Source organism: Heterodontus francisci, chromosome 2, assembly GCF_036365525.1.
Source record: "Heterodontus francisci isolate sHetFra1 chromosome 2, sHetFra1.hap1, whole genome shotgun sequence".
NCBI classification, from domain to species: domain Eukaryota; kingdom Metazoa; phylum Chordata; class Chondrichthyes; order Heterodontiformes; family Heterodontidae; genus Heterodontus; species Heterodontus francisci.
In genome coordinates, this window is record NC_090372.1 from 16,639,198 (window position 1) to 16,665,916 (window position 26,719).

The window sequence follows — 26,719 nt, forward strand, 5'->3', positions numbered from 1 at the left end:
CTGCTACTTGCTACCCCCACATCCTGCCTCCTGGAAAATGGTATGGGGTGGGATAGAGCTGGGGAAGCAGCACACAGGCTGCAGCACTATTTTTAGAGCTCGCCCATCTCTAATTCTGACCCCGACGTGGCCTAAAAATCAGGTCCAATGTTTCAGATCTGCGTCTGTCATCTGACGAAAGGTCACAGACATGAAACATTAACTTGGTTTCTCTCTTCAGACGCTGCCAGGCCTGTTGAGTATTTCTAGCATTTTCTGCTTTGACTTGAAGGGATTACAGTTATGAAGACAGACTTGAGAAGTTAAGAGTTTTTATTGGAACGGTGATGATGTTCAAGAGCATGAATGGTTATTGTTAAGGGACAGAGAGCAAATAAAGAACTTATTTTGGATTAAGCCTGAAGGCAGTCTTCACAGAGGTCACAAACAGCTTGAACAACACATAGATTATATTTAAATCTGAACTCTCTCACAAATTCATGAGAGATGTATCTGTCACGTAGCCATGATAAACACCTTCCATGCTTTGCTTACCCTAAACACCAACCTTCTGGACCTCGAGACCATGACAAATATTTAGAGAGCCTGGAACTTCTTGATAAAGACTGGTATAAGCTTGTGGTGAAGTAATTAAAAAGACAATAAAATTGCAAAATTGTCATCCAAGTTTAAAAGATCTAGAAAGTTGAGCTCAAGGACAGTAAGGTGATCTTCCACAGCAAAGCACAACCATGTGTTGTCTGTGTGTATGTTCATGTACAGCACAGTGGCGCAGTGGTTAGCACCGCAGCCTCACAGCTCCAGCAACCCGGGTTCAATTCTGGGTACTGCACTGTGTGGAGTTTGCAAGTTCTCCCTGCGTCTGCGTGGGTTTCCTCCGGGTGCACCGGTTTCCTCCCACATGCCAAAGACTTGCAGGTTGATAGGTAAATTGGCCATTATAAATTGCCCCTAGTATAGGTAGGTGGTAGGGGAATATAGGGACAGGTGAGGATGTGGTAGGACTTTGCGATTAGTGTAGGATTAGTATAAATGGGTGGTTAATGGTCGGCACAGACTCGGTGGGCCGAAGGGCCTGTTTCAGTGCTGTATCTCTAAATCTAAAATCTAAATAAATGTGTAGGTGTTTTGACTTCTGCATCTAGAGCTTTCATTTCTGGTACACAGACAACGACTCCAGCCTCTGCCTATCCTTAGAATTACGATAAGATAAACAGTGACATATTGTTTCCATTGACAAGTACATCAAGCACAAATTTAAGATAATCAGTAAACAGATTAAAAAGGAAGGCAAGGAAAAATTTCTTTACACAGGGCAATCAGAATTTTGTGCTACAAGAAGCAGATGCCAGATTTTTAAGAAGTAATTCGATAGTTTCTACAGAAAGAGGAATTTTTAAGGGTGTGAGGAGCAGCAGGAGATGGCATTAGATAAACAAACCTATACAGCAATTCCCACATCCACAGGACATCTCAAAGCACAATCAACAAATTATTTTTTTGAGGTAGAGTGACTTGCTTTGTTCGCAAATGCAGTCGCCAATTTACAGACAAAGTCACACAGACAGCAACCAGCTGACTGACCAGCTAATCTCATTTGGTTAGGATGCTGGCACAACTTAAATAATGCCAGGCGATCTTCTGTGTCTCATCTGAAAGACAGCACCTCTAACGATGCAGCACTCCCTCAGTATTGCACTGAAAGGTCATCTTCGACGAAGTGTACAAGACCTGGAGTGAGGCGAAAGTTCTATCACTGAGCCAGGCTGACTCTTTGCTTTGGATACAATTGAAGATGATGAAAATAAACATCAATAAAGACAATCAGATGTCCTGTGAACGGGTTCTCATGTTAGCGAAATCAAGGAAACAGCACCTGTGCAAAGCAATGGAAGACGACTGAAGAGTCAAGATCCGTTGACAGATGCATATTCTGATGATGTGCGAGGTCAAAGAAAATTTTCCCTGAACCTCAACTAATTGAACAAACAGGATATAATTTTGCACAGATTCCTGGTTCAGGGGACTGGCAAAAGAGAGGCAACCAGCCCAAACCCGTGACCTCTACCACAGAAAAGGCCAAGGGCAGCAGGCACCTGGGAACACCACCATCAGCAAGTTCCCCTCCAAGCCACACACCACCCGGACTTGGACATATATCCCGGTCCCTTCATCACACTGGGTCAAAAGCTTGGAACTCCCTACTTAACAGACCACACAGACTAAAGCAGTTCAAGAAGGTGGCTCACCACCACCTATTTAAGGGCTGTGAAGACTTAGCTTGCCAGTGACACCCACATTCCATGAATGGATAAAAAGGGTCAACCTAAAATATCTTATATTAGTGAAATTAATGTCAATTATAAAATGATTTATTTTCCAGGAGAGGACAGATTGTACATGGACTTGATCTTGGACACAGAGCACCTGACAACCTAAATGACCTTTTCTGGTCCCATTCTTGTGTTCCTATGTATATTCCACTTTTTATATATTTGCCCATATCCCTGCAAACTTTCCTATACATACATTAATACTTCCAGATCATAAGGAAGCATCCAAGATCATTTAAATTCTTTTGATGTCTTATTTCATTTATTCTCTAACTCTCCAATTTCTCCTCTGTGTGGCTTTACTCATCTTCTGTTTCTTCTTCCTTCTCTGCTATTCCTCTATTTTCCTCGCTCATTTCATGCAGATATAGGGGTGAATTTTCACCCCAATACGGAGGTGAGAACAGAGGAGGTAGGGCAGGTAATTTTGTGCTGCTGGCCAGCGTGCCTGTTGGACAGTGACATCCCTCCCTCAGGCCACTATCCTGGAGGTGGAATCGAGGGCGGAATTGATTAAAAGGCCAATTATCGGAGGCCGACTAGAATTTTCCGCATGCAGTGTCGGGAACTGGACAGATGCCTGGGAACAGCCTCCTGGTGGCAGACTCGGGAGAACCAGCATTCCAGGCAGGCTTTGAGGCCCTCTCCGCCTACCTGGCTGCAGCTGTGGCCAGAGACCGCCCTGTCGAGGGTGGGGGGGGGGGGGGGGGCGGGGAGGGGAGGGGAGGGGAGGTGGAGTCCGCCTCCACAATGGTGGCCCAGCAGCTGTGGCCATTTTCAAATTCAATTTTTTTTTTTTAAGTTGCTGAGGAGGCTTGTCAAGATGGAGGACGCATCCCTTACCTTTCCAATAACTTCCCGAATGCTGAAGTATTTGTCAGTTGGGTCCCCGGCCTCTGATAGAGGGGCGTCGTAGTCATAGCTCGTTGGCTGTGGCAAATAGGGAGAGTTTGCTCCTATAACAAATAAAATTAAAGGTTCAAAAATAGAAAAACATTTTTTTTGACAAATACACAAAGCTCCCATGCTGCTACTCATGTCAAGTTAGTGGATATAATACAAGAGCAAGAACATTATACCATGTAAAGCATGCAAATGATAATGGGCGGGGTTTGCTTCGGGGCCCTATTTCCCTCTTACACTGCCAGCAGGAAACACCATCTCCATACAGGAGGCATTGAGGCCTGTTACTGGCAGCCTGACAGCATTCCCCAGATTAAAGACATAAAGGATTTGGGACACACCCAATATTTAAGAATGTTCAAATTAAGTTTAAAAAAAAAGAATTGCGTTCTTTGATGTTTTTTCAAGAAGTTTCTTATTCCTTCATCAACATCTGCTCATTCGCAAGACATAGGGCAGGATTTTTGTTTTGGAGTTGGGTCCCGTACATCGGGATCATTTCCAACTAAGGACGGCGGCTGGGATCCTGATGCTGGAGGGCCAATAGGGATGCCATCCAGCAGTGAGAAAGCTGCAGCCTGCCAATGCAGGTAAGGGACAGTGTCATGGTCCTGTAGATTTTTTTTCCATGAATATGTGGTTTGCCTTTAAGGCTTACAAAGTATCAGTATTGCTTTAAGAAACAGCAAGCCTCAGGAGTTACAGGAAGGTGCATTTTCGTTGCCTCAGAAACAGCCATTTGGAGATTGTGATTCAAAGGGTGCATGCTCGTTACCACAGATACAGCCACTGGGAGTGAGTATCAAGCAATACATTTGTTACAATTCAATTTTGAATTGGCTTTTTAGTTGAAGACAGTTTGTTCTAACAGAACACAGACACAGGACACAGAGACAGACAGCTGTGGTGTTTAGCACCTGAAAAAAAAGAGCTCTCAACCATTTAAACTGAAGGGAATAGGATTTTAGTCTGTTTAATTATTATCTCTCCAAGTTCTTAAAAAAAAAGTCAAGCCAAAATAGAAATCTCTGATAATTTGAACTGAAGGAAGGGAAGTTAGACTGTGACAATCTTTTATCCCTCAAAAACTCTAAAAAGTCAGATTGATGCTATTGAAAGTGTTTGCAAGTTGTTAATTGCTGAAATTCGCTGGAGAAGGAAAGCATCACCTACTGCTGGAGTTAGACTATGGACTGTTCTACTGTGGAAGAATCTTTTTTCCGCATCGGACAACTGTGAGGACTTCAAGCAACATTCTGTGAGGACTTCAAGCAACATTGGACTATAAATTTGCAAGGACTCTATTTTTTTCTATTTTTAAATGTTTTATATCTTCATAGTGTTTAAGAATTTAGTTCTTCTAATTAAAGAGTTAATTTATTGATTTAAAGACACCTGGTTTGGTTAGCCTCATTCAGGGGTTAATAGATGGTACAATCTGGTTGGGTCTTTCTTTAATTTGGAAAGTTTTAAATGATACATAAGGCGATCTGTGGAATGACGGGATTGAATTAACAGTGCATTTATCCCACCACAATCAGAATCGTATATTTTGATTGGGGGGCTTTGACTGGAGCGGTTGGTCGTAACAGCAGGGAGGGCATCTCAAGTTGGAGATGCCCTCTCAGCACTTTTAAAATCGTTGAGAATACAAATAGCCACAGTTATCAGATGGCCTTTGTGGGTCCGGTGGGGGGGGGGGGGGTGGTGGTGGGGGGGTCCCCTCTACAGAACAGCTTTATGCCCATTTATAAGTCAGCTGCGGGGGGGTGGGAGGGAATGCTTAAACAGTGAAAAAGAGCATGCCCCCCCCCCCACCCCAGTGTGCCACCAGGAGGCTGCCTTCTTTCACTTGCCTTGTTTTGACCACTGCAGGGGGCCCACGTACCAATAGGAAAATTCCAGTCAACGTGGGAGAAAATGGCCTCTGTTGGTTACCTGCTACTTGTGGGCAGGTAGTCATCTCACTCCAGACATGGCCTCCTTAAAAATAGGTTGGAGGTGGGACCGTTCCAAAAAACTGGCACACCAGTGGGAAATTCCGGGCCCGTTAGCCTCCGCCCGACTTCCAAAATTCTGTCAATAAAGACAGACACTAAGGGAGGAGGCCATTTGGCCCATCTCACTTGGGTTGACATCCAGCAAATACTTTCACCCCGTGGGCGTGGGTGGTTCCCCCCTCACTATATGGGTGCGGGAGTCCATGAAACAGAATCGGCTGCTATAACGACAATCGCAGCCATGGAGGGAGCATTCACATGATGTCGGTCTGTCAAAGCTGTGTGACAGTCTGATAGACCCGGTCAGACTGTTAATCAGCCTGTGCATTCTTCCACTGTTCTGCAGGGGAAGAATGTGAAGATACACCAGCAAGTTTCATTGTCGCACCACAGTGCTACCGGAAACAGGACAAAGAGTCAAACTGAATTAAAAAAAGACACCCAGACCACTTCAGCAAGTGACTCATTCCACTGAACCTGAATGGGTACCTGTAGCAGATCCGGGTTTGTAACAATTGGTCCCAAATACCCAGTCTACAAAGTTACACTAATAACAAAGGTAATCCAAAACATTTAAAATCTGAAACAGCAATAAATAATGTTGACTAGATCAAAAAAGGCAGATTGGTAGCTGGGAAAAACCAGTCTCATCATCAGGCTCAGCAGTAAGACATTTCGGGTCAAAATGTTGAAATTGGAGGCAGAGAAAAAGCTGAACCCAAAATGAGGCATGCATGAGGGAGAAAGATCATTGAGAAACACAGTTCCACAGTGATTCCACTATACGAGAGTTCAGAAATCAAATCTTATTTGAAATTTTAAAGGGGGTGACTTTGATGGTTTTATTTGGGCGTTTCATGTGTTAGTCTGTCACCACAAATGCAACAAAAAAAAAAATGGATCAGCAGACTTCGTACATCATGAGGTTTGAAAAGTATTTTCTTGTGTTAATGCTGCCAATAGTACGGACTATGATATCCTGCCACTGTTAAGTGGCAAGATTTATGGAGCAACTCCTGAAGCAAAGAGGCAGAAATTTAAGGCACTAAGAAATAGTCCGGGGCAGCACTTGTAGGGAATGGTTGTTCCACTCGAAGACACTGGCAGATGTGGTTAGGAAGCGAAGGTGCAGCAAATTACCAGAGTCTTTATTATCTAATGTTAAAGACTAGATTCCCGGAAATAGCTCCAGACAATTTAAGAATCGAGAAACTTCATCAAGAGTGTAAAACCCGAGCAGATAGCCACAAGTACTGATCAATTTGCGCCCTCGCGAGCACAGGCAAGGCATCGGACGGCTGGAGTCCAGAAATCTCTCACCATTCTACTGACAAGTTGCTCAGCGAGCAAATGGTGAACCCACCCTGGATGGGAGATTTGCAGAAAGTGAGACTGGCGCCTGCAATTTTGGCAGGGATTTTCCAATCTCCCGCTTAGGCCATTCTTCTCGTGTTTCCGCCAATCTCTGACCGAAGTTACAGCAGGAGATCAGGAGAAGCTCTGTGGAATTTCTACCCCCATGTTTCTTGAATGTGGCAAGGCAGGTCACATGTTAAAGTAGCGCTGGTCACTTGAAAACCCTGCAATGCAAATCAACAATCCACATGAGCTTGTAAGATATGAAATGGCCTGTTATGTGGGTACTGTTGATGTACACAGATTGTCTCCTTCGCTCAGTCACTACAAGTGGGACACAAGCAAGAGGGTTGCAAGATACCAGAGGCTTTTGACAAGTAGCTCAAGGAAGAGGAGATCATTGAGCATGTCCAAGACAGAAATCTGGATACTAATGTCACCAAGGGATAGGGGGACAACGCGGGAAAGTGTCATTGAGGTAGATGATCAGCCATGACCTAATTGAATGGCAGAGCAGTCTCGATGGGCTGAATGGCCTACTCCTGCTCCTATGTATATATGTTGAGATCAGTGCAATGCAGGGCTGATTAGTTGATTAGTCTGGTACGCTTAGCTTCTGAAATAGCTGACTGAATTGCACAAGGTCTGAACAACCCACACCCGAGAGTACGCCAGAGGGAGAGCTTGCAGGTTAACCCCAAGCACCGAGCAGACTGGCAGCAAACAGCACCCCACACCTTGGATAAAGATTTCACAGTCCAGAGACACCTTAGGGGAAACGCTTGTCGATAGTGGTCAGCTGCTCCAGTCAGTCTCGTGTTGTGCAGTGGCAGTCATGAGGGGTTTTAAATGCGCAAATAGGTTGCTGTTTTGAGCCTTTGATGGCTGCCAGTCTTTGAAAAGAAGCCTTTTTTTTTAAAATCAGCACTGATATCAAAAAAAAAAGACAGTGGAAAGGCTATGAAAGGAGTCAAGGCAATAGTGCTGGAGAGAAATAACCTCAGGACTGTTGGCAGGAGAGATAGCAGAGTGAATCTATCTATGTTAAATAAGAATCCCTCCAAGTGGACTAGTGCATGGGGGTTCTTTGGTTTTATAAGGGCACAGGAACAGAAGTTAAACCAATTGCACCACATTGTGTGGGAGTCTTGCACCATGTGAAGCCAAGAGTGGCAATATGATAGCATTGAGCGCTGACTCATTCTGGCTGAGAAAGTGCTCCTGATGCTTTAGAGCTAGAGCTGCAGAAAATCAGGGCACTTCCTGCACCAGAATGAGGTGACCTCACATGATAATGAAGTTAGTTTATTTAAATATTTAAAAGGCACTCTCGACACATGTGCTGGGAGTATCCCGTGGATATTATCTGAAGATGGGGAGAGCATTCTAGGTGTCAACACTACTAAAACATTAACATCTCATTTATCTCATTGTTATTTATGGGACCTCGCTGTGTGTAAATTGGTTGTCGTGTGTCCTTCTAACAATGACTAACTTGAAAAAAGCTTTGGAGCACTTTGGAACATCCTAAGGCATGAAAGGTGCTACATAAATGCAAGCTCTTTCTTCTCTGGTCTTATTCAGTCTTTCTCACTGTTTGCCAAACCTCTGACTTTTGCATTGTTAGCAACTTGAGATTGTGCCCAAGTCTAAAGCACATGTTATAAGGAGGAATTTTACTTTTGCCAACTGAAATGTTTTCCGACCTTTTCGGTGTACTTGTAAACACTATTTATCGCCTGCTGACACTTTGCTTTCATGAGCCAGTTGTTAATTAACCTTCTGCCCTCGGGCGCCTTTCCAAGTAATTAGTACTAGTAAAATTATTTTTAAAACTCCTATTAACCCCAGTAATTAGTGATTGGTACTGTGGAAATTACCATTAGAAGCTCAATGATTTGTACTATTAGTTAAAGTTGTTGAGAGACTCTGTTACCAGTAATCGGTAGCATTAAATTTACTTTTAGACTCTCACCATTCCAGTAGCCAAAGTTTGTTCCACCTTCAAACATGTACCTGAAGAGATCAAAATAAAGATTAGATTTTAAAAGAGAATTGCAACAGTTTTGGAACATCTGAAACTCATTAGAGAGCTCAATGGTAATACTTACATATTAACATTGGCTCCAAGGGCAAGAATTTCATCCAGTGATTTAGCAACAGTTTCCTTCTTAATCACAGAGTGTTTTCGACCCCAGTGATCCAGCCATCCTGTATAAAACTCAGAGTTTACCTAATAAAAAAAAGTAACTCATTCATTACCTCAACATTTGACTCATACTATTTACCCTGAAAAAAATCCCACCTGTAAATGTCAATCACACCCCACTGCAAATTATATCCAAAAGTACATTACATTCACTTGTATATTACATTCATAGATACTTACATCATAAGACAACAAGTGACATATTATGCCAACTAATTGCACTCTCCCCATAGTCGTGCATCTTCCTCTGCTTCAAATATTTATCCAAGTCTCCCTTAGTCCAACTATTGGACTACTCCAACACACTCCTGGCCAGGCTCCCACATTCTACCCTCTGTAAACTTGAGGTCATCCAAAACTCTGCTGCCCATGTCTTAACTCACACGAAGTCTCGTTCATCCATCACCCCTGTTCTCACTAGCCTACATTGGCAATGCCTCAATTTTAAAATTCTCCTCCTTGTTTTCAAATTAACACTTGCCACTAACTTTCCAACCAGAGGAAACAATCTTTCCCTATTCACTATCAAAACTCTTCATAAAAGATAATATAATGGAGAAATGTTATGAAATATCTTTAATTTTTTTGTTCAAATCCATATTTTGCAGTTAGAATCAAAAGCAGTGGATGAAAAGGCTTCAGAAAGCATTTTGAAAGCATTTAAGGAACCCAGTGGTTAGACTGCACAGAGTAATAGGTTTACATTGGCATTTACCATTTTATATTTTGGAGGCAAGAATTTATACTGTTGCAAAGTTGATACAGTAAGCGTGAAAAAAAACATGACAACAGAAAGTTGAGTGGCTCTGACAGGAATTGCATGTAGAGACAGATATTAATATGCTCAGTAGTGCTTCACCCAGTGAAAACCCTTCTAACTCTCAGACAACTTGCCCCCAAGTTGGTGTCTGTGTTGCTGCTTGAACAGGTTAAGATGCCCTGACAGAGTTGGTGAAGAGGCAGCAATTGCAGTTCTGAAAATGGCTGGTGATCAATAGAGTAGCCAGGCTCTTGCTCCACGGCACGCCCCAGGGCTGTGAAACACAGAAGAGCTTGTTCAGCTGTACACACACAGTGAAACTAGACCTTGAAAAACAGGTATGAGAGCTGTGCAATATTTTGAAAAGGCGCAGTTTTCTTGAGAAAACTAAAACAGAAAAAGGTGGAAACATCCTGTAGGTCAGTCAGCATCCGTGGAAAAACAATAAATGCTTCAAGATATTGACCCTTCCTCAAGATCCTTATGGTCAACTTCGATGACCCTTTACGATAACCCTCGCCTTAACTTTACTAACATGTTGCCACCTTGACTCCATGTCCCATGGCCATTTGTCTCTATTATTTGCACAGCTTCACGTTCTCATGGACTGAGTGTTTGATGTTGATGTTCCTCCCCCAGTTTCAGTTCTCTGATCATGGGATGTTTCCCTTTTTCCCTGACACGCAAGTAAGGGCAAAAAAAAAAAAAGAGTATTAGAGGTAGGGAGATTAGTGAAGCCTCCATCAGTAGAAGAGGCTGTCGATTAAAATGAATGCATGGACTTCCCTTGGCCACTGTTGCAGTAATTTAACCTCATTCTGCAACTCTTTAAGATGGAGGAAGTTGCACTAACAGCTTCTGAAATCTCCCTCCAAATTGTCTTATACTGCTACCTGCCTTCAGTGCCCAAGAATTCCCTTCCCACCTTGATTTTTGACAGCAAAACCTCATCAAATGCAACCCAGAATCTGGGATCCCTTCCTACTGCTCATCCCTCCAAGCTTGCTGTTCCATCAGACCCTCTTGTAATTGTGCTTTCTACAGATCAAAACCCTTCAATTACCTTCAGATGAGACAAACTGTCTGGCTGGTTAGGTGGATATCAACGATCCCGTACCACTTTCAGAAAAACAGGGAGTTGCCCAGCATCTTGTTCAGGGAACAACTGCTCTCAGCAAAGATAGCTCAAGTATAATCAATGACATCACCAGATAGGAGATAGAATTTCTCAGCAAGCTAAATCAGCTTAAAACAAATCCCTTGATATAGACGGTATTTATCTCAGATATGAGATAGACAAAGGAGGAGATTTGAGAGGCACTAACTATTATCATGAGGGAGTCAATGGGCATTGGAAAGATACAACTATACTGGAAACAGACTAATGTGCCCATGGTTTGTTACAGCAACAAAACAGACACAGGCAACCAAAGACTCATTAGTCTTAATTCCATGGCAAGTAAAATAATGAAATCAATTATCAGGAGTAAGTTTAAGGATCATCTCTACCACTATAATTTAGTTAACAAAAGCCAGCATTGACTCAGGAAGTTCTGCCTGACCAACCTCCTCGACTTCTTTGAAAAAAGTGATGTCTTTCCACTGTGTCCTGGGTTATGACCGGATATACCTTGACTTCCAGAAAGCTTTTAATAAAAGTTCATTTCAAGCCATTCCCCAGAAATGCACAGGTCTTCAGTCCAATTCCCTTTGCCTAATGCCCCAGAACCAGGTAATCTCAGCAAATTACAAATGTTCAACTGCAAGTCAACTGAATACTGGATTAGGAGGAGTAGGCCATCTGGCCCCTCAAGCCTGCTCCGCTATTCAACCAGATCATGGCTGATCTTCTGCCTCAATGCCACGTACCTGCACTATCCCCATATCCCCGGATATCTTTAATATCTAGAACTATCAATCACTGTAACTCCCCAGCCATCTGGAGTAGCGAATTCCAACAATTCACCACCTTCTGAGTGAAGAAATGTTTCCTCATCTCAGTCCTAAATGGCCTACCTCTTATTCTGACACAATGCCCCCTGGTTTTAGACCCCCCAGCCAGTGGAAACATCCTTCCTGCATCAAACCTGTCAAGCCCTGTGATTATTTTGTATGCTTCAAAGAAGAAGAATTAGTTGAGCACACTATGTAAGTTCATAAAGAAATGATCAGCCTAGTTATAGGTTGTAAACGAGCAAGATATTGCTTCTCAAAGTGAAATGTGTTGGAACGCTGCCAGGAGCAATGTACTCATGGGACAAAGTGCATACTATCTATGCCACTTGAGAGGAAAACTTTTAATTTATTAGGTTAATGCAGAGCACTTTGAGGGGTGAAGGTCAATAAGCAGCAGTCATGGTCCATATCAGTACCAATGACACAGGTAGAAAGAGGGATGCGGTCCTGCAGGCAGATTTTAGGGAGCTAGGAAGGAAACTAGCAAGCAGAACCTCAAAGGTAGTAATCTCCCCATTAAAGGCCTGCTCAAGTGACAAAAAAAAAACCCCGACCAGAACCCGACGGAACCACATTGGACCAGAGCCCGACCCGGCCCGGGTCCCTGAGCCTGACCCGTCCCGCCCACTGGAACGTTCCCTTTACTTACCTTCCGACTCCCAATCTACCGAAAGCCGCAGCATGAGCGTGATGACGTCATAGAGACGCTCACTGCGCAGACTCAGTTTCCTGCTTGACGTCCCGGACTCCAGCTCAGGTAAGTTTTTAAACTTTTAACACTTACCTTGCTGCGTGTGTCCGACTCGGACCTGGCCGACCTGGTCCCGGCCCGACTCGGACCCGAGCCCGAAGGCTGGATCTGGAAGAGCGGCCCGACCCAACCCAACCCCGAAACGTCGTCGGGTTCGGGTCGGGTAGCAGGCCTTTACTCCCCATTACTCCCAGTGCCACATGCTAGTGAGTATAGAAATCAGAAGATAGAGCAGATGAATGCATTGGCTGGAGAGGTGGTGCAGGAGGGAGGGCTTTAGATTCCTGGGACATTGGGACCGGCTCTGGGGAGGTGGGACCTGTACAGGCCGAATGGGTTGCACCTCAACAGGGTCGAGACCAATACCTTTTTGAGGCGGTTTGTAAGTGCTGTGAGGGAGGATTTAAACGAATTTGGCAAGGGGGACAGCAACCAGGATGTAACATTACACAGGAAAAACAAAGTGCACAAAGGACTGGGAGAGCCAGATAGCACTAGAGTAAGAAATAGTAAGGCATTAGGTGGGGGTCGGAGTAAGAGGGAATGTAATGAGGTCTAAATTAGGTTTACAGTGCATGTATGTGAACATACAGTGCGGTAACTAAGGTTGGTTATCAGCAGACACACAGACACGGGTGGATATGTCGTAGAGATGACAGAGACCTGTCTCAATAAAGTATGGGACTTGGTACTAAATATTCCTAGATGCAAGGTGTTCAGGAAAGGAAGGGAAGGAAAGAAAGGAGAAGAGATTGCAGTATTGATTAAGGAGAACATACAGTGCTGGAGAAAGAGGATGTCTTAGAGGAGACAAGGACAGAATCTTTTTGTTTGGAGCTAAGAAACAACAGAACACTATTATACTACCGATTGTAATCTATAGGCCACCAACTAGTGGATTGTAAAGGAACAAATTTGCAAGGAAATTACAGAGAGGTGCAAAAACCCTCGAGTAGTTACAATGGGGGACTTTAATTATCCTAATATAGACTGGGATAGTAATAGATGAAGGGCAGAGAGGGGGTAGAGCTTCCAGAGGGTGTCCAGGAGAGCTTTCTACATCAGTATGTTTCCAGTCCACCCAGGAAGGAGGCTTTGCTGGATCTGGTTTTGAGGAACAAGATGGATCAAGTGTCAGAAGGGGAAACATTTAGGGGACAGTGATCATAGTATCATAATGTTTAGATTAGCTATGGAAAAAGAGCAATCTAAAGTAAAAAATAATTAATTGGGGGAGGGCTAATTTCAGTGGGGTGAGAACAGATCTGGCCCAATCAAATTAGAAGCAAAACTGGAACAAAACAATGGCTGCCTTGAAAGAGGAGATAGTTCAGGTACAGTTAAGGTACATTCCCACGAGGGGGAAATGCAAGGCAAACAAACTCAGAGCTCCCTGGAGGGTGAAAGAGATAGAAAGTAAGATGAAGCAAAAAAATGGTGTATATGACAGATGTCAGGTTGATAATGCAAGTGAGAACCAGGCCGAATGTAGAAACCTCACAGGGGAAGTGAAAAAAAGAGGAGCAAAGAGAGATTATGAGAAGAGACTGGCAGCTAACATAAAAGGGAATCCAAAGTCTTCCTTAGGCATGTACATAGTTAAAGGGCGGTAAAAGGAGAGGTGGGGCCAATTGGGAAACCACAAAAGGGATTTATGCACGGAGGCAGAGGGCATGGCTAGCTACTAAATGAGTATTTTGTATCTGTCTTTACCAAGGAAGATGCTGCCAAAGTCAGTGAAAGAGGTAGTTGGGACACTGGATGGGCTAAAAATTGATAAAGAGGAGGTGTTAGAAAGGCTGGCTGTACTTAAAGTTAATAAGTCACCAGGACCAGATAAGATGCATCTGAGTACACAGAGAGAAGTGGAGATTGCAGAGGCACTAGCTATAATCTTCCAATTCTCCATAGGTACAGGGTGGTGCTGGAGAACTAGAGAATTGCAAGGCTTACACCCTTGTTCAAAAAAGGGCGTAAGTATAAGCCCAGTAACTACAGGCCAGTCAGTTTAGCTTCAATAGTGGGAAAGCTTTTAGAAATGATAAATCAGCACAAAATTAACTGTCACCTGGACAAATGTGGATTAATTAAGGAAAGTCAGCATGGACTTGTTAAAGGCAAATCGTGTTTAACTATACTGATAGCGTTTTTGATGAGGTAACCGAGAGGGTTGATGAGGGTAATGTGATTGATGTGGTGTAACAGGACATCCAAAAGGTATCTGATAAAGTGCCACATAACAGGCTTGTCAGCAAAGTTGCAGTCCATGGAATAAAGGGGACAGTGCAGCATGGATACGAAGTTGGCTGAGTGACAAGAAACAGTAGTGGTGAACGGTTGTTTTCAGACTGGAGGAAGGCATATAGTGGGGTTCTGCAGGGGTCAGTATTAGGACCAGTGCTTTTCTTGATCTGTATTAATGACCTAGACTGGGTGTGCAGGGCACAATTGCAAAATTTGCAGATGACACAAAACTTGGAAGTATTGTGAATTGTGAGGAGGATAGAGATAGACTTCCAGAGGACATAGACAGGCTGCTGGAATGGGCAGACAAGTGGCGGATGAAATTTCATGCAGAAAAGTGTGAAGTGATACATTTTGGTAGGAAGAACGAGGAGAGGCAAAATAAGATTAAGGGTACAGTTCTAAAGCAGGTGCAGGAGTAGAGGGACTTGGGGGTATATGTGCACAAATTGTTGAAGGTGGCAGGGCAGGTTGAAAAAGCAGTTAATAAGGCATACAGATCCTGGGCTTTATAAATAGGGGCATAGAGTACGAAAGCAAGGAAGTTATGGTGAACCTGTATAAAACACTGGTTCAGCCTCAACTGGAGTATTGTGCCCAATTCTGGACACAACACCTGAGGAAGGATGTGAAGGCATTAGAGAAGGTGCAGAAAAGATTCATGAGAATGGTTCCGGGGATGAGAGACTTCAGTTATGTGGATAGATTGGAGAAGCTGGGGCTGTTCTTCTTGGAGATGAGAAGGTTGAGAGGAGATTTGATAGCGGTGTTCAAAATCATGAGGGGTCAGGGCAGAGTTGACATGGAGACATTGTTCCTATCGGTGGAAGGGTCGAGAACCAGAGGACAGTGATTGAAGATGACTGGCAAAGGAACCAAAGACGACATGAGGAAAATCTTTTTGTTAGGCAGTGAGTGGTTAGGATCTGGAACGCACTACCTGAGGAGTATAATGGAGGCAGATTCAATCATGGCTTTCAAAAGTGAATTGAGCAATTACCTGATGAGAAGAAAATTGCAGAGTTATGGGGAAAGGGAAGTGGAGTGGGACTAGCTGAGTACCTCTTACAGACAACTGGCATGGAAATGAAGGACTGAATGGCCTCTATCTGTGCTGTAACCAATGAAAATATTTTTCTTACTCAGCAAGAAACTTAAATTTTCCCATTCTATCTCCTCTTTCATGCTTTTGCTCCTCACTTTAAATATTACAATCTCCATCCAGTAAGCAGTATACAAAACGATAATAGAATTAACTAATAACTCTACCAAGTAGCATGCAAACTCCTTGCAACCAACTATCTTGCAGTAAAATCTGACTGGCCGAAAGTATGTCAGACAGTTGATGCTTACCATTGGTCCGTGAGGTTCTGCATATCTTTGAGCCTGAAATAATTTGGTAACATTTCCACCTGTCAATAGAAAATTGTACAAAGTGAGACATAAGAAGATTCAGGCAGGAATTTAATACAGGCGACGGGAGTCTTGACATCCGGAAAAAGCGAAGGCGAGTACCCCACGTTGCCTCTTCTGTGGCAGGCTCGCCGAATCTAGGACCCCAGCGACAGAAGTCCTGCCCTTGGAAAGCTGTTGGCCAATCAAAGGCCGGCAGCTCTTTCACTGAGCAGTGCCACCTCAAGGGCAGTGGGTGCTGCCGGTGGAGCACCCAACCGAGGCCCAGGAACGGTGCTGGACCCAGGCCACAGGTAAATCAGGGCAGCAGGGGTGGGAGTTGTGGGGGAGGCAGGTGTAGGGGGAGGGGTCGATAGCAAGGGCGGGGGGGTGGGGTGCGGGTGACTCTGAGGGCACCCCCCCCCACCCACCCGCCTTTCCTGATGCTGGGTCACTCATTCAGGCACTAAGTGCCTTTTAACAAGGGACCCACCCCAGAGCCAGGAAGCAGCCTGTACGGTTTTCCGTGCTGTGCTTCCCGTGCGGTGACAGGGCCACCCACTGCACGACTAATTGCAGCAATGGCAGGAGGAGTCCCTTAATTGGGCATTAATTGCCCAGTTAAGAGCCTCAATTGGCAGTGGGGCCAAAGGCCATTCACAGGCCTTCCCGCCCCGGACTTAATTTTGGTGGTGGCGGGAAGGTGGTGGGATCCCCCATGTCTACCCCCCCCCAACGCAGTCACCATCCCACCCAATTTTATGCTCTCCCCACATCCAAACTCACGGCGGGGTAAGAGCATAAAATTCCCCCTTTAATGTTTGATCACTGCACATGTCTCAATGCTTTAAAGTTAGAAGTATAATCACCGCTGCTTATAGCAGGTGTGTTCCCGCAAATGCAATTTGCCGACTATATGCAATGGCCATTGTAATGGGACAGCACTATTTCAGTTGTCAGCCCTGGCTAAGTTGGTAGCACTCTCACCTCTGAGTCACAAGGTTGTGGGTTAAATTTCCATTCCAGAACTTGAGCTCAAAAATCAAGGCTGACAGTCCAGTGCAGTACAGTGCGGCGCTCTGTCAGAAGTGCCGTCTTTTGTATGAGATGTTAAACCGATACCCCGTCTGCCCTCTCAGGTGGATGTAAAAGATCCCACGGTACTATTTCCAAGAAGAGCAGGGAAGTTAGCCCTGCTGTCCAGACAAATATTTACCCTTTCAATCAACATCATAAAAAAAAAACCCAGGTGATCTGGTCATTATCACATTGCTGTTTGTGGGAGCTTGCTGTGCACAAATTGTCTGCCATGTTTCCGACATTACAACAGTGACTACACTTTAAAAGTATTTCATCGGCTGTAAAGCTCTTTGGGACATTCTGAGGTTGTGAAAAGCACCATATAAATGCATGTCTTTCTTTTCTTTTTATTTAATGACAAGGGTCTGAACAGGTTATTGGTAGGGGTTACTAGAGCTCAGGGTGGGATCCTGCCCAAAACCAGGCCATGCTGCTGCCAAAAACTGAATCTAACAATCAAAGGCTCTTTTCTGTGCGTCCAATGGTGTCTGTGGCAGTGTTGGTTACTGTCTGCAGAGGGGCGTCAAGTTGAATTTATTGAATGGTTTTCCTCGTGGTATTTCTCAGCACCCTATCAGTCGTACTATTTCCTTTCTCTGTTAGCGGATCCTCTCTGCGTTTCCTCCCGTCTCAGACTCTGCTTTAACTTAGAGTCAGGGAGATTTCTAAACCCCTAAAGGTATCCTCAACACTCTCACAAGCATGTCAGGAGCAGCACTGACCCCCTCTCACAGTTTAAAATTTAATGTCTTCATTGATTTTAATCTCTCCTCCCTTTCCATATTCCTGCTGTTGGAGGACCAGAGGTTTTATCACAATTAAACAAAAATCCTACAAATTTTACACTGTTCAGAGACAGAGAAATTAACTTGTCTGCATCACAAAGCACATTTAACATAAACACACTTAACATTACTTCAGCCATTAACTTGCTAATTTATCAAATGCTGCCAGACTAGTACAGAATTTTGAACTTCATCCAGTGTCCTGACTGACAGCCCAGCAGAAACCTGCAAGTGGTAAACATCATTCCACATCTACAGTTGCCCAATTCAGAGTGAGACCACGTGTACCCAAGCACTCACCACATTACCTGCACCATTAAATATTTTATGCATCTGAAAGTTCCTTCCTTAAACTCCTTAGAACCTGAGTAAAGAGCTCCAAAAATCTAGCAAAGGTTACTCAGCAATTACAGATTCAACCTCCATCTTACCCGCATCATTGCCTTGCTGTTATTCATTATCTTTTCAGAAAAAAGCTTGCATTTATATAGCACCTTTGACAACTTCAGGACGTCCCACAGCGCTTTAAAACTAATGAAGTAGTTTTGAAGTGTAGTCACTGTCATAATCTAGGAAATATGGCAGCCAATTTGTGCACAACAAACTCCCACCAACAGCAATGTGATAATGACCAGATAAACTGGGGTTTTTTTTGTGATTTTGACTGAGGGATAAATATTGGCCAGGACACTGGGGATTTAAAAAAATTCTTTCACAAGATGTGGGCATCGCTCGAAAGGCCAGCATTTGTTGCCGATCCCTAATTGCCCTCGACATCGGAGTGGCTTGCTAGGCCATTTCAGAGGGCAATTAAAAGTCAATCACATTGCTGTGGGTCTGGAGTTACACGTAGGCCAGACCAGGTAAGGACAGCAGATTTCCTTCCCTCAAAGGAATTTAGAGAACCAGATGGGTTTTTACAACAAATCGATGATGGTTTCACAGCACCATTCGTGAGACTAACTTTCAATTCCAGATTTTTTAATTAATTGAATTAAAATTCCACCGGCTGCTGTGGTGGGATTTGAATCCGTATCCCCCAAGACATTAGCCTGGGCCTCTGGATTACTAGTTCAGTGACATTACCAATATGTCACCGTCTTCCCCCGAATAACCCCTGTTTTTCTTCAAAATAGTGCGATGGGATCTTTTACATCCACTTGAAAGGGTAGATGGGGCCTCAGTTTAATGTTGCTTTCAAACAAGGGCACCTTGTTGATGACTGTATATCTATTGCATGTCAGAGCAAGCAGTGCTACATACACAAACCAATGATACGTGGGACTTTGAAGAACTCTGCTATCTGAGAAAATAGCACAGGCCTCTCATCCTGCTGCCAGCAGTTCACAGAGAAAATGATGAAGGCATTTGTCTTAAAGTCATATCTGAATACACCCGTGCACAGCAGACCGACTGATGTTACTGATCTCCTTGTGCCAACCTAGTACAAATGTTCAGGGGTGCAACAATTATCATATACCTGTCCGGATTTTGGCTGTAGTTCCCAACACGGGAATTCTGAGGTCCCTGCTTCCAGGGACATTAAGAATCAGTATACTTCTGGTATAGACAGACAGAGAAAGGGAAGTCAGGGGTGGCAGGTAGAGGAGAGAAAGAGAGAAAAGGGGGACAAGAATAAGAAGTCCTGAGCCTTAGCTTCAAGTCTCACAGCCTCCCTCACTCACAAAGAAAAGATGAGACCTGTCTCTTTGAAGTACAGCCTTCTGTAGATAGACCTCTCCTGCAAAATAAAGACATCGAGGGTCAACTTTCATCCCTTTCACAGCTGATTGTCTTGAGGAATTTTGGGAATGGGAAAACATCCTCCACTGGCATGGCAGCACTCCCTGTTAACTAAGATCACGACATCCCCACCCCACCTCTGATTTTCATTCAGTACGTCCAGCACAGGAACATTCTTCAGATGTTAACTGCAACTGAATGCGCTCAATGTCACTCCACTGTCCAACACTTACTTCCTGCATTTTAAGGTCTATTAAGCCCAATAGCTGAAGTAGACAGCGTCTTCACTACCTGTTGGTCTCAATTTCCCTCTATTTTGATCAGTCTAAAAAAAAACTTTGCACGTCAGTTTTCACACTAGTTTCTACTTCATCAGAAGTTACTGCTTTTGGTACGTGTCATATCAACATATGAATTAGGAGCAGGAGTAGGCCACTCGGCCCCTCGAGCCTGCTCTGCCATTCAACAAGATCATGGCTGATCTGATTGTAACCTCGACTCTACATTCTCGCCTACCCCCAATAACCTTTCACCCCCTTGCTTATCAAGAATCTATCTACCTCTGCCTTAAAAATATTCAAAGACTCTGCTTCCACCGCCTTTTGAGGAAGAGAATTCCAAAGACTCACAACACTCAGAAAAAATTTTCTCCTCATCTGTCTTAAAGGGGCGACCCCTTATTTTTAAACAGTGACCCCTAGTTCTAGATTTTCCCACAAGGGGAAACATCTTTTCCACATCTGCCCTGTCAAGTCCTCTCAGGATCTTATATGTTTCAATCAAGTCGCCTCTTACTTTTCTAAACTCCAGCAGATACAAGCCTAGCCTGTCTAAACTTTCCTCATAAGACAACCTGACCATTCCAGGTATTAGTCTAGTAAACCTTTTCTGAACTGCTTCCAATGCATTTACATCCTTCCTTAAAAAAAGAGACCAGTACTGTACAGTCCTTTCTGCAAAATAAGACTGTGGAATTCAATCAGCGTGGGATAAAAGATGAGGAAAATATCTTTTTAAAACATTTATGGGATATAAATATGATAAATAAATTGAAATAAAGTAAAAGTAAACCTAAAATAATGAGAGGGGAGAGAAGGAAGAATGGAGAAATCAAAGAAAGGCACAGCAGAAATAGCAATTCTAATCAAAAGTATATATTTTACTTGTCGTCTTCTTTGGCCTCCTTGTCTCGAGAGACAATGGGTAAGCGCCTGGAGGTGGTCAGTGGTTTGTGCAGCAGCGCCTGGAGTGGCTATAAAGGCCAATTCTAGAGTGACAGACTGTTCCACAGGCGCTGCAGATAAAATTGGTTGTCGGGGCTGTTACACAGTTGTCTCTCCCCTTGCTCTTCTGTCTTTTTGCCTGCCAAATGCTAAGTCTCCGACTCGCCTTAGCAGTTTTACTTGTACAGGCTTAAATATTACAGTAACAAAGTCATTTTTGACATTGAACAGCATGATCGAAGCAGCAGTAGGGCTTTGTTTTAGCGGAAAGAGATGTAAACTGAATAATTTCCCCTCGGCCTACTAACAGTCAAAAGGGATTCAGTTCTTCCAGATAACTAAGTTTCAATGTACCTGGACCAAAATCCACTGTCGCATACAGTCCTTGCAGAGAGCCACACTTGAGGTAATTTTCCCCTGCTCCATCTGTTGTAAACAGAACAATCTCATCGCCCAGGTAGTACCGAAAGAGCTTCAGTAGATGCCGTAGATAGTCATAGTCACAAGCAAAGTAACTACCATATTCATTCTCCACCTGAAACAGCACAAGAATTCTTACCTGCTTGCCAATTTTACAGTTACATAAAAAAACATCCAATTGCACAACTACTGTTGAAAGCAACCAGTTTAAAAAAAAAACAAAAAAATGCCATTTACTACTCAAGTACATTAAGTTAATTAATATTTTGCCAGCTACTTAATTCATAACAATGGGACTGTGCAACACAAATGCTGCAAAACCATGTTGACATTTATGCAAAATGAGCTGCAACAATTTATTTCTATTTAGCACCTTTAACATAATAAAATTTCCCAAGGCCCTTTACAGGAGCATTATAAAACAAAATATGCCACCGAGCCACAAAAGGAGATATTAGGTCAGTGCGCCAAAAGCTAGGTCAAAGAGGTAGGCTTTAAGAAGGGTCCTAAAAGGAAGAAAGCGAGGTAGAGGCAGAGGGGTAGAGAGGGAATTCCAGAGCTTAGGGCCTAGGCAACTGAAGGCACAACCAGCAACGTGGAGCAGTTAAAATTGGGGATGCTGAAGAGGTCCAAATTACAAGAGTGCAGATATCTCGGAGGGTTGTGGGGCTGGAGGAGATTACAGAGATAGGGAGGGATGAGGACATGGAGGGATTTGAAAACAAGGATGAGAATTTTAAAATCAAGATGTTGCTTGACTGGGAGCCATCGATTGGGAGTCAGTGAGCACAGGGGTGATAGATGAACAGGACTTGGAGCGAGTTACGACATGGGCAGCTGAGTTTTGGACGGCCTCAAGTTTACGGAGAGTAGAATGTGGGCGAGCAGCCATGAGTGGGATAGTCAAGTCTAGGGGTAATGAAGGCATAAATGAGAGTTTCGACAGCGCACATTGTTGACAAGAATAAAGTTAAAAATGGTTTCTGCTGCTTCATTGAGTTACAGTATACACTCAAGTAAATTGCATTATCGCTGCATGAACGTATCCATATAATTAAACTCCTGTGTCTAGCACATGTTCATAGCATCAAGCTGAAAGTGAGGTCTCACAGGCATCAGATCTCAGGACATCAACGTGTCACACATCTGGAGGGGTTAAAATTCATGACTGCTCAAAAAATACACTCAAGTTCCATTCTGTTTAACTCAAAAATTCCGCAAAATATGAAACAAAAAAAGGTCTAAAAGGAACAAGAGGAATCTACCAATAAAAAAATGAGCAGGCATCACAAAACCATCCAATTTTTAAAATCCTAGCAATCAGCAGCTGCTGCAAAATAAGCCTGTCAAAATGCTCAGCTAATTTCTGTATCTGTTTTAAGCTGTCATTTTTTTTCTTCTTCACTCAGGTAAGTGCATACAGGCAGAAATAACAAAATACAAAACGTAATACAACTTTGGAAACAAAAATCACTGACATTATCCATAAATGGTTGGGTAAAGTTACAAACTGTGTCTTGGTGCTGGACATTTCCACAAACTGTGGGCAAACTCAGTGTGTGTGATAGAGAAATACATCATTGGACTTGCATTTTTTCATCTGTGAAATCGCTATATTCAGAGTATGTCATATGATAACAAATACCAAGTTTAAAAAAATATAGGGGGCAACTCATTTAAAACTGTGCTACCCATATTGAGCCCCACTCATCCATCACCCCTGTCTTTGTTGACCTACATTGGCTCCCAATCCCCAAAACTTCCAAATTAAAATTCCCTTCCTCATGTTTAAATCCCTTGATAGCCTCACTCCCTCCCTATCTCTAACTTTCTCAAGCCCTACAAGCCTCTGAGAACTGTGTTCCTCAGACTCTAGCCTCTCATGCATCCCTGCTCCTAACTCCTCCACTGGCAACAGTGACTTCAGCCATCTAAGTCCCAAATTCCGAAATTCCTGTCTAAGCCCCTCAGTCTCTCCACTTCCCGCACATCCTTTAAGACACTCCTAAAATCCCCCTCTTTGACTCCGCTTTTAGTTATCTCGCCTAATATCGCCTCCTCTGTCCTGGGGTCCAGTTTTGTCTTATTACACCTCCCTGAAGAACCTTAAGTCATTTTTCCAGGTTAAAATGTGCTATATAAATGCAAACTGTTGCTCTTCTTAACCAACTGCCACACCATCGCTAATCGTTTTCTCCTTCAGCACATCACCACCACCCAGCTCTGGGCTTAGCCGTCCACCATTTTCTGTTTGAATTCCTCAGTTCGTTATCTGCCTGACTCAGAAGCAAAATAGACCTGGCCAGAGTCACCAATGCCCTTTATGACTACAAGCAGAGCACATTGCCCCTTCTTTTTCTCTTAAACCTCTCTTTAACCTTTCAACATGGTCTACCACTCCACTCTCCTCCATCACCACTCTTCTACAGTAGCACCCCCACTTGACTCCATTCCTACCTGTCCCAATGCATCTATACAACTCCAGAAATATCTTGTCCTCCTCCCACAAAGTCCTAGCCTTGGCTCCTCTTTCCATGTTGTTACGACCAAGGTGGGAGGAGTGCACTGTTCGTTCTAGACCCACTTCTCCACAGGTCACAACATATATTTAAATTTTCCCACATCCGATACAGTCAGTCAATCATAGACTCTTTATTTTGCCCAGAATAAAATACAGCAACCAGGTTTCCTTAACAAAATGATCAGATTATAAAACTAGTCTTAACCTGTAATGGAGTAAAACATAAACACACAGATTGAAATATAAAAGCTCCTTTTTAAAAAAAAAACACACACACACACGGAAAAATAAAGGGATTTGTGTTTTGGAGCTCTATTACAAAAAAAAAGACCAAAAAACCACCAGGGTTAAATACTTGCTAATTCTTAAAAGAAGGAAGAGAAGATAAGGAAGATGTCCTTTGTTTTAGTTTGGCATCCCAAATGCGTATAGACGGCTGTCACTGGGATCTTCCTAGAACAGTTCTTTCCTGGCAATGTTGAAAATCAGTTTGGGTAGGCTTTCCAAGAAATGCAGCAGAGGTTTCAGATAGGCCTCATAGCAGAAATGCAGCAACAGGGATTTCAGTTCCCGCACATTCAAAACGTAGGGTATCTTCAAATACGGGAGGAAAGAGGAGACCAACTGGAGACGTAGGGTTTCTTTCCAAGGGAGAGAAAGAGATGAGCTGGGTTTCCTTGGGAGGCAAAGACCAACTATCTTTTGTAACATTTCAAAGTGAAACCAAAAACATTCCAGAAGTCAAGCCTCCTGACCTTTATAAATCTTGACCTGTCACTTCTTAGTAAACATCGCCCCAAGTCAATAACAAACCCTGATGGGTAATTATCTGCAGACTGATGCCTTCCAGTAATTGTTTGTTTTCAAGCTCAGTCCAAAGGCTTTCTGCTGACCTCCCTTAAAAAAACAAAGTTCCAGCATCTTCTCAAGCTTCCAGAAGAATCAATGTCTATAATTCAACCACAAGTCCTTAAAAAACATATTTTACAAAAAAAGTGCTCTTGTAACAATGTCTATATGTTGCCCTTGGCAAAATGATCAGCACACAGTCAGTTCACACATGTGTCTGGACAACAACCAACTTCATGGCTCTGCCATCACCACCAGTCTCAACTCCATGGCCACCACTGTACTGACTGACTGCATGTCCAAATTCAGGCTTTAGATGAACCAAGACAATTTAACCTTGGGAAGATCAAAGTCATCCTCTTTGTCTTCTACTAAAACTCCATATTCTCACCCGACTCCATTTCCTTCTTGTAGCTCCTGGCTGAGCTTCAAAGCCTACATCATATCCATTACTTTCATCCCTACAATATTAGCATGTCTATCCCTTTCTCAACTTCACTGTTGAGTAAACTTATTTCTACATTTTTGCTACCTCCATTTTAAACTTCTCGAACACATTACTTTCCCATGATCCTGAGCTCCACACTATAGTCCAAACCATCCAAAATCCATCACCCACATCCTGTCCAGCTCGAACCTGCTCCCCGTTCACAACAGCTTTCACTGGCTCCCCATTCTCAAAGCAGGAGTTTATGCTCTCCAGCAGTCTGCAACATCTGACTTCTGTCACCTCCTCCAGCTTGGGTCCTGCAGTTCTCCAATGTTGGTGTTCTGTGAATTCTCCCCTTCTTCCATTCAATTAGTGCAAAGCCTTCAGGTGACTCAGCTTTTCTCTTGGGGACTCTCTGAACCTCTCTTAGTCCCTCTGTCCCCACTTTAAAAAGCCTTTTTATAACCCATGTCTTTGGTCACCGCCTAAATCATCTCCTTCTGCTACTTGATGTCTATTCCTTATTTGTGAGCACCATGGTACATCATTATGTTAAAAGCACTGTATAAGTTCTTGTGTTTGTCATGGTCACGTGGTGCGACATGGGTGGTTCTCACTGTTCAACTCCCCACCTAACTGCAGCAAGTGCATTTGTATTCGAGTTTGGCCCTTTGGTGTTTTATTTTTCAAATAAAACAGACAGTCACAGGTTTTCTTGTAGTTTTTAAAAACAGAAAGTAAATTGTTAATTGATCAATACGCCTAAACCCGAAATTATCGCAACCACATTCACTCACGCACACACAAGAAACGGATAGAGAAGGGAAAGAGGTAGGTGAGTTTTAGTGGGGGAGAAGGGTTACAATAAACCTGTTGAATTCTCTTCAGACTCAAGTTCTAGATGGTTGCAGGCCTGAGATGATTGTAGATTTCTCTCTTGATTGAAGGTTCTGTTGAAGATGGTGGGTCACTTCCAGCTCCACTGTATAATATTGATGTCATATTTTTTCAACAGGGCACATGCTTTCTGGGTTGCTGGAATGCCAGCTATTATAAGTAGCTTCACCTCTGGGTCAGTCTCTCTCTCTCTCGCTCTCTCTGGCTGTCTTTTTTTTTAAAAAAGGTAAAACTGTGTCACTTCTCACCTCCTGTTAGGAAACATTCTGGTCTCTTTCCCATGGTGATCGCACAAAGTCCCCAAGACGTGGCTACTTCGCACCTCCTTTGTTTTGGAGGAAGACATTCAATTCTGGAATGTTTTTAGGATGGGTGTATGATGGGTTTCTTTAGCACCTTTTGGCTTTGAAGATTTGCCCTTTGTCTTTGTCAGACTGTATGAATACACAAAAGGCTAATCCCCTTTTTCTTCAGTGGCCATTTTGGACATTGCCTTTTAAAATAAAGGTTCATTTTTAAAGACAAAGTCCGTTTTGTCATAATTCTTCAGAGTTAGTCCGATGTGCGTGACAGATCCTCCTAACTCAGCCTCCAAAAATTTAAGATCAGTTTCCATTGCATCCATGTTTCCTGAAAATGGAATGTTTTCGAGATGCAGCCTGGCTAGAGCCTCACAGAGCTACAAAATGACATTAAACTCTCGCGCAACCAATCTGACAATATAGTTCAGTAATCTGTTTGCTTTGTTGACTGTTGCTCTGCAACGATAGCATATGGTTGGTGTGGAGTCTTTCACTCCCAGATTTCCTTCAGCCTCGCTCAACACAATTTGTTGAGTGTATCCCATTTTTCTGGAGTATCTAACAC

At 43.3% G+C, this 26,719-nt stretch overlaps 1 protein-coding gene across 2 annotated transcripts in view; it reads right to left on the minus strand.

Moving 5' to 3' along the window:
- Positions 1–26,719, minus strand: part of glb1 (galactosidase, beta 1) — a 99,298-nt gene that overhangs the window by 60,227 nt on the left and 12,352 nt on the right. For both annotated transcript variants that reach the window (XM_068055115.1, XM_068055106.1), the window contains exons 6-10: positions 21,090–21,270; positions 15,866–15,924; positions 8,704–8,825; positions 8,568–8,608; positions 3,177–3,289 (exon numbers count right to left, since the gene is read on the minus strand). In XM_068055115.1, coding sequence (XP_067911216.1) covers positions 3,177–3,289; positions 8,568–8,608; positions 8,704–8,825; positions 15,866–15,924; positions 21,090–21,270 — 516 coding nt within the window. The remainder of the gene's footprint in view (positions 1–3,176; positions 3,290–8,567; positions 8,609–8,703; positions 8,826–15,865; positions 15,925–21,089; positions 21,271–26,719) is intronic.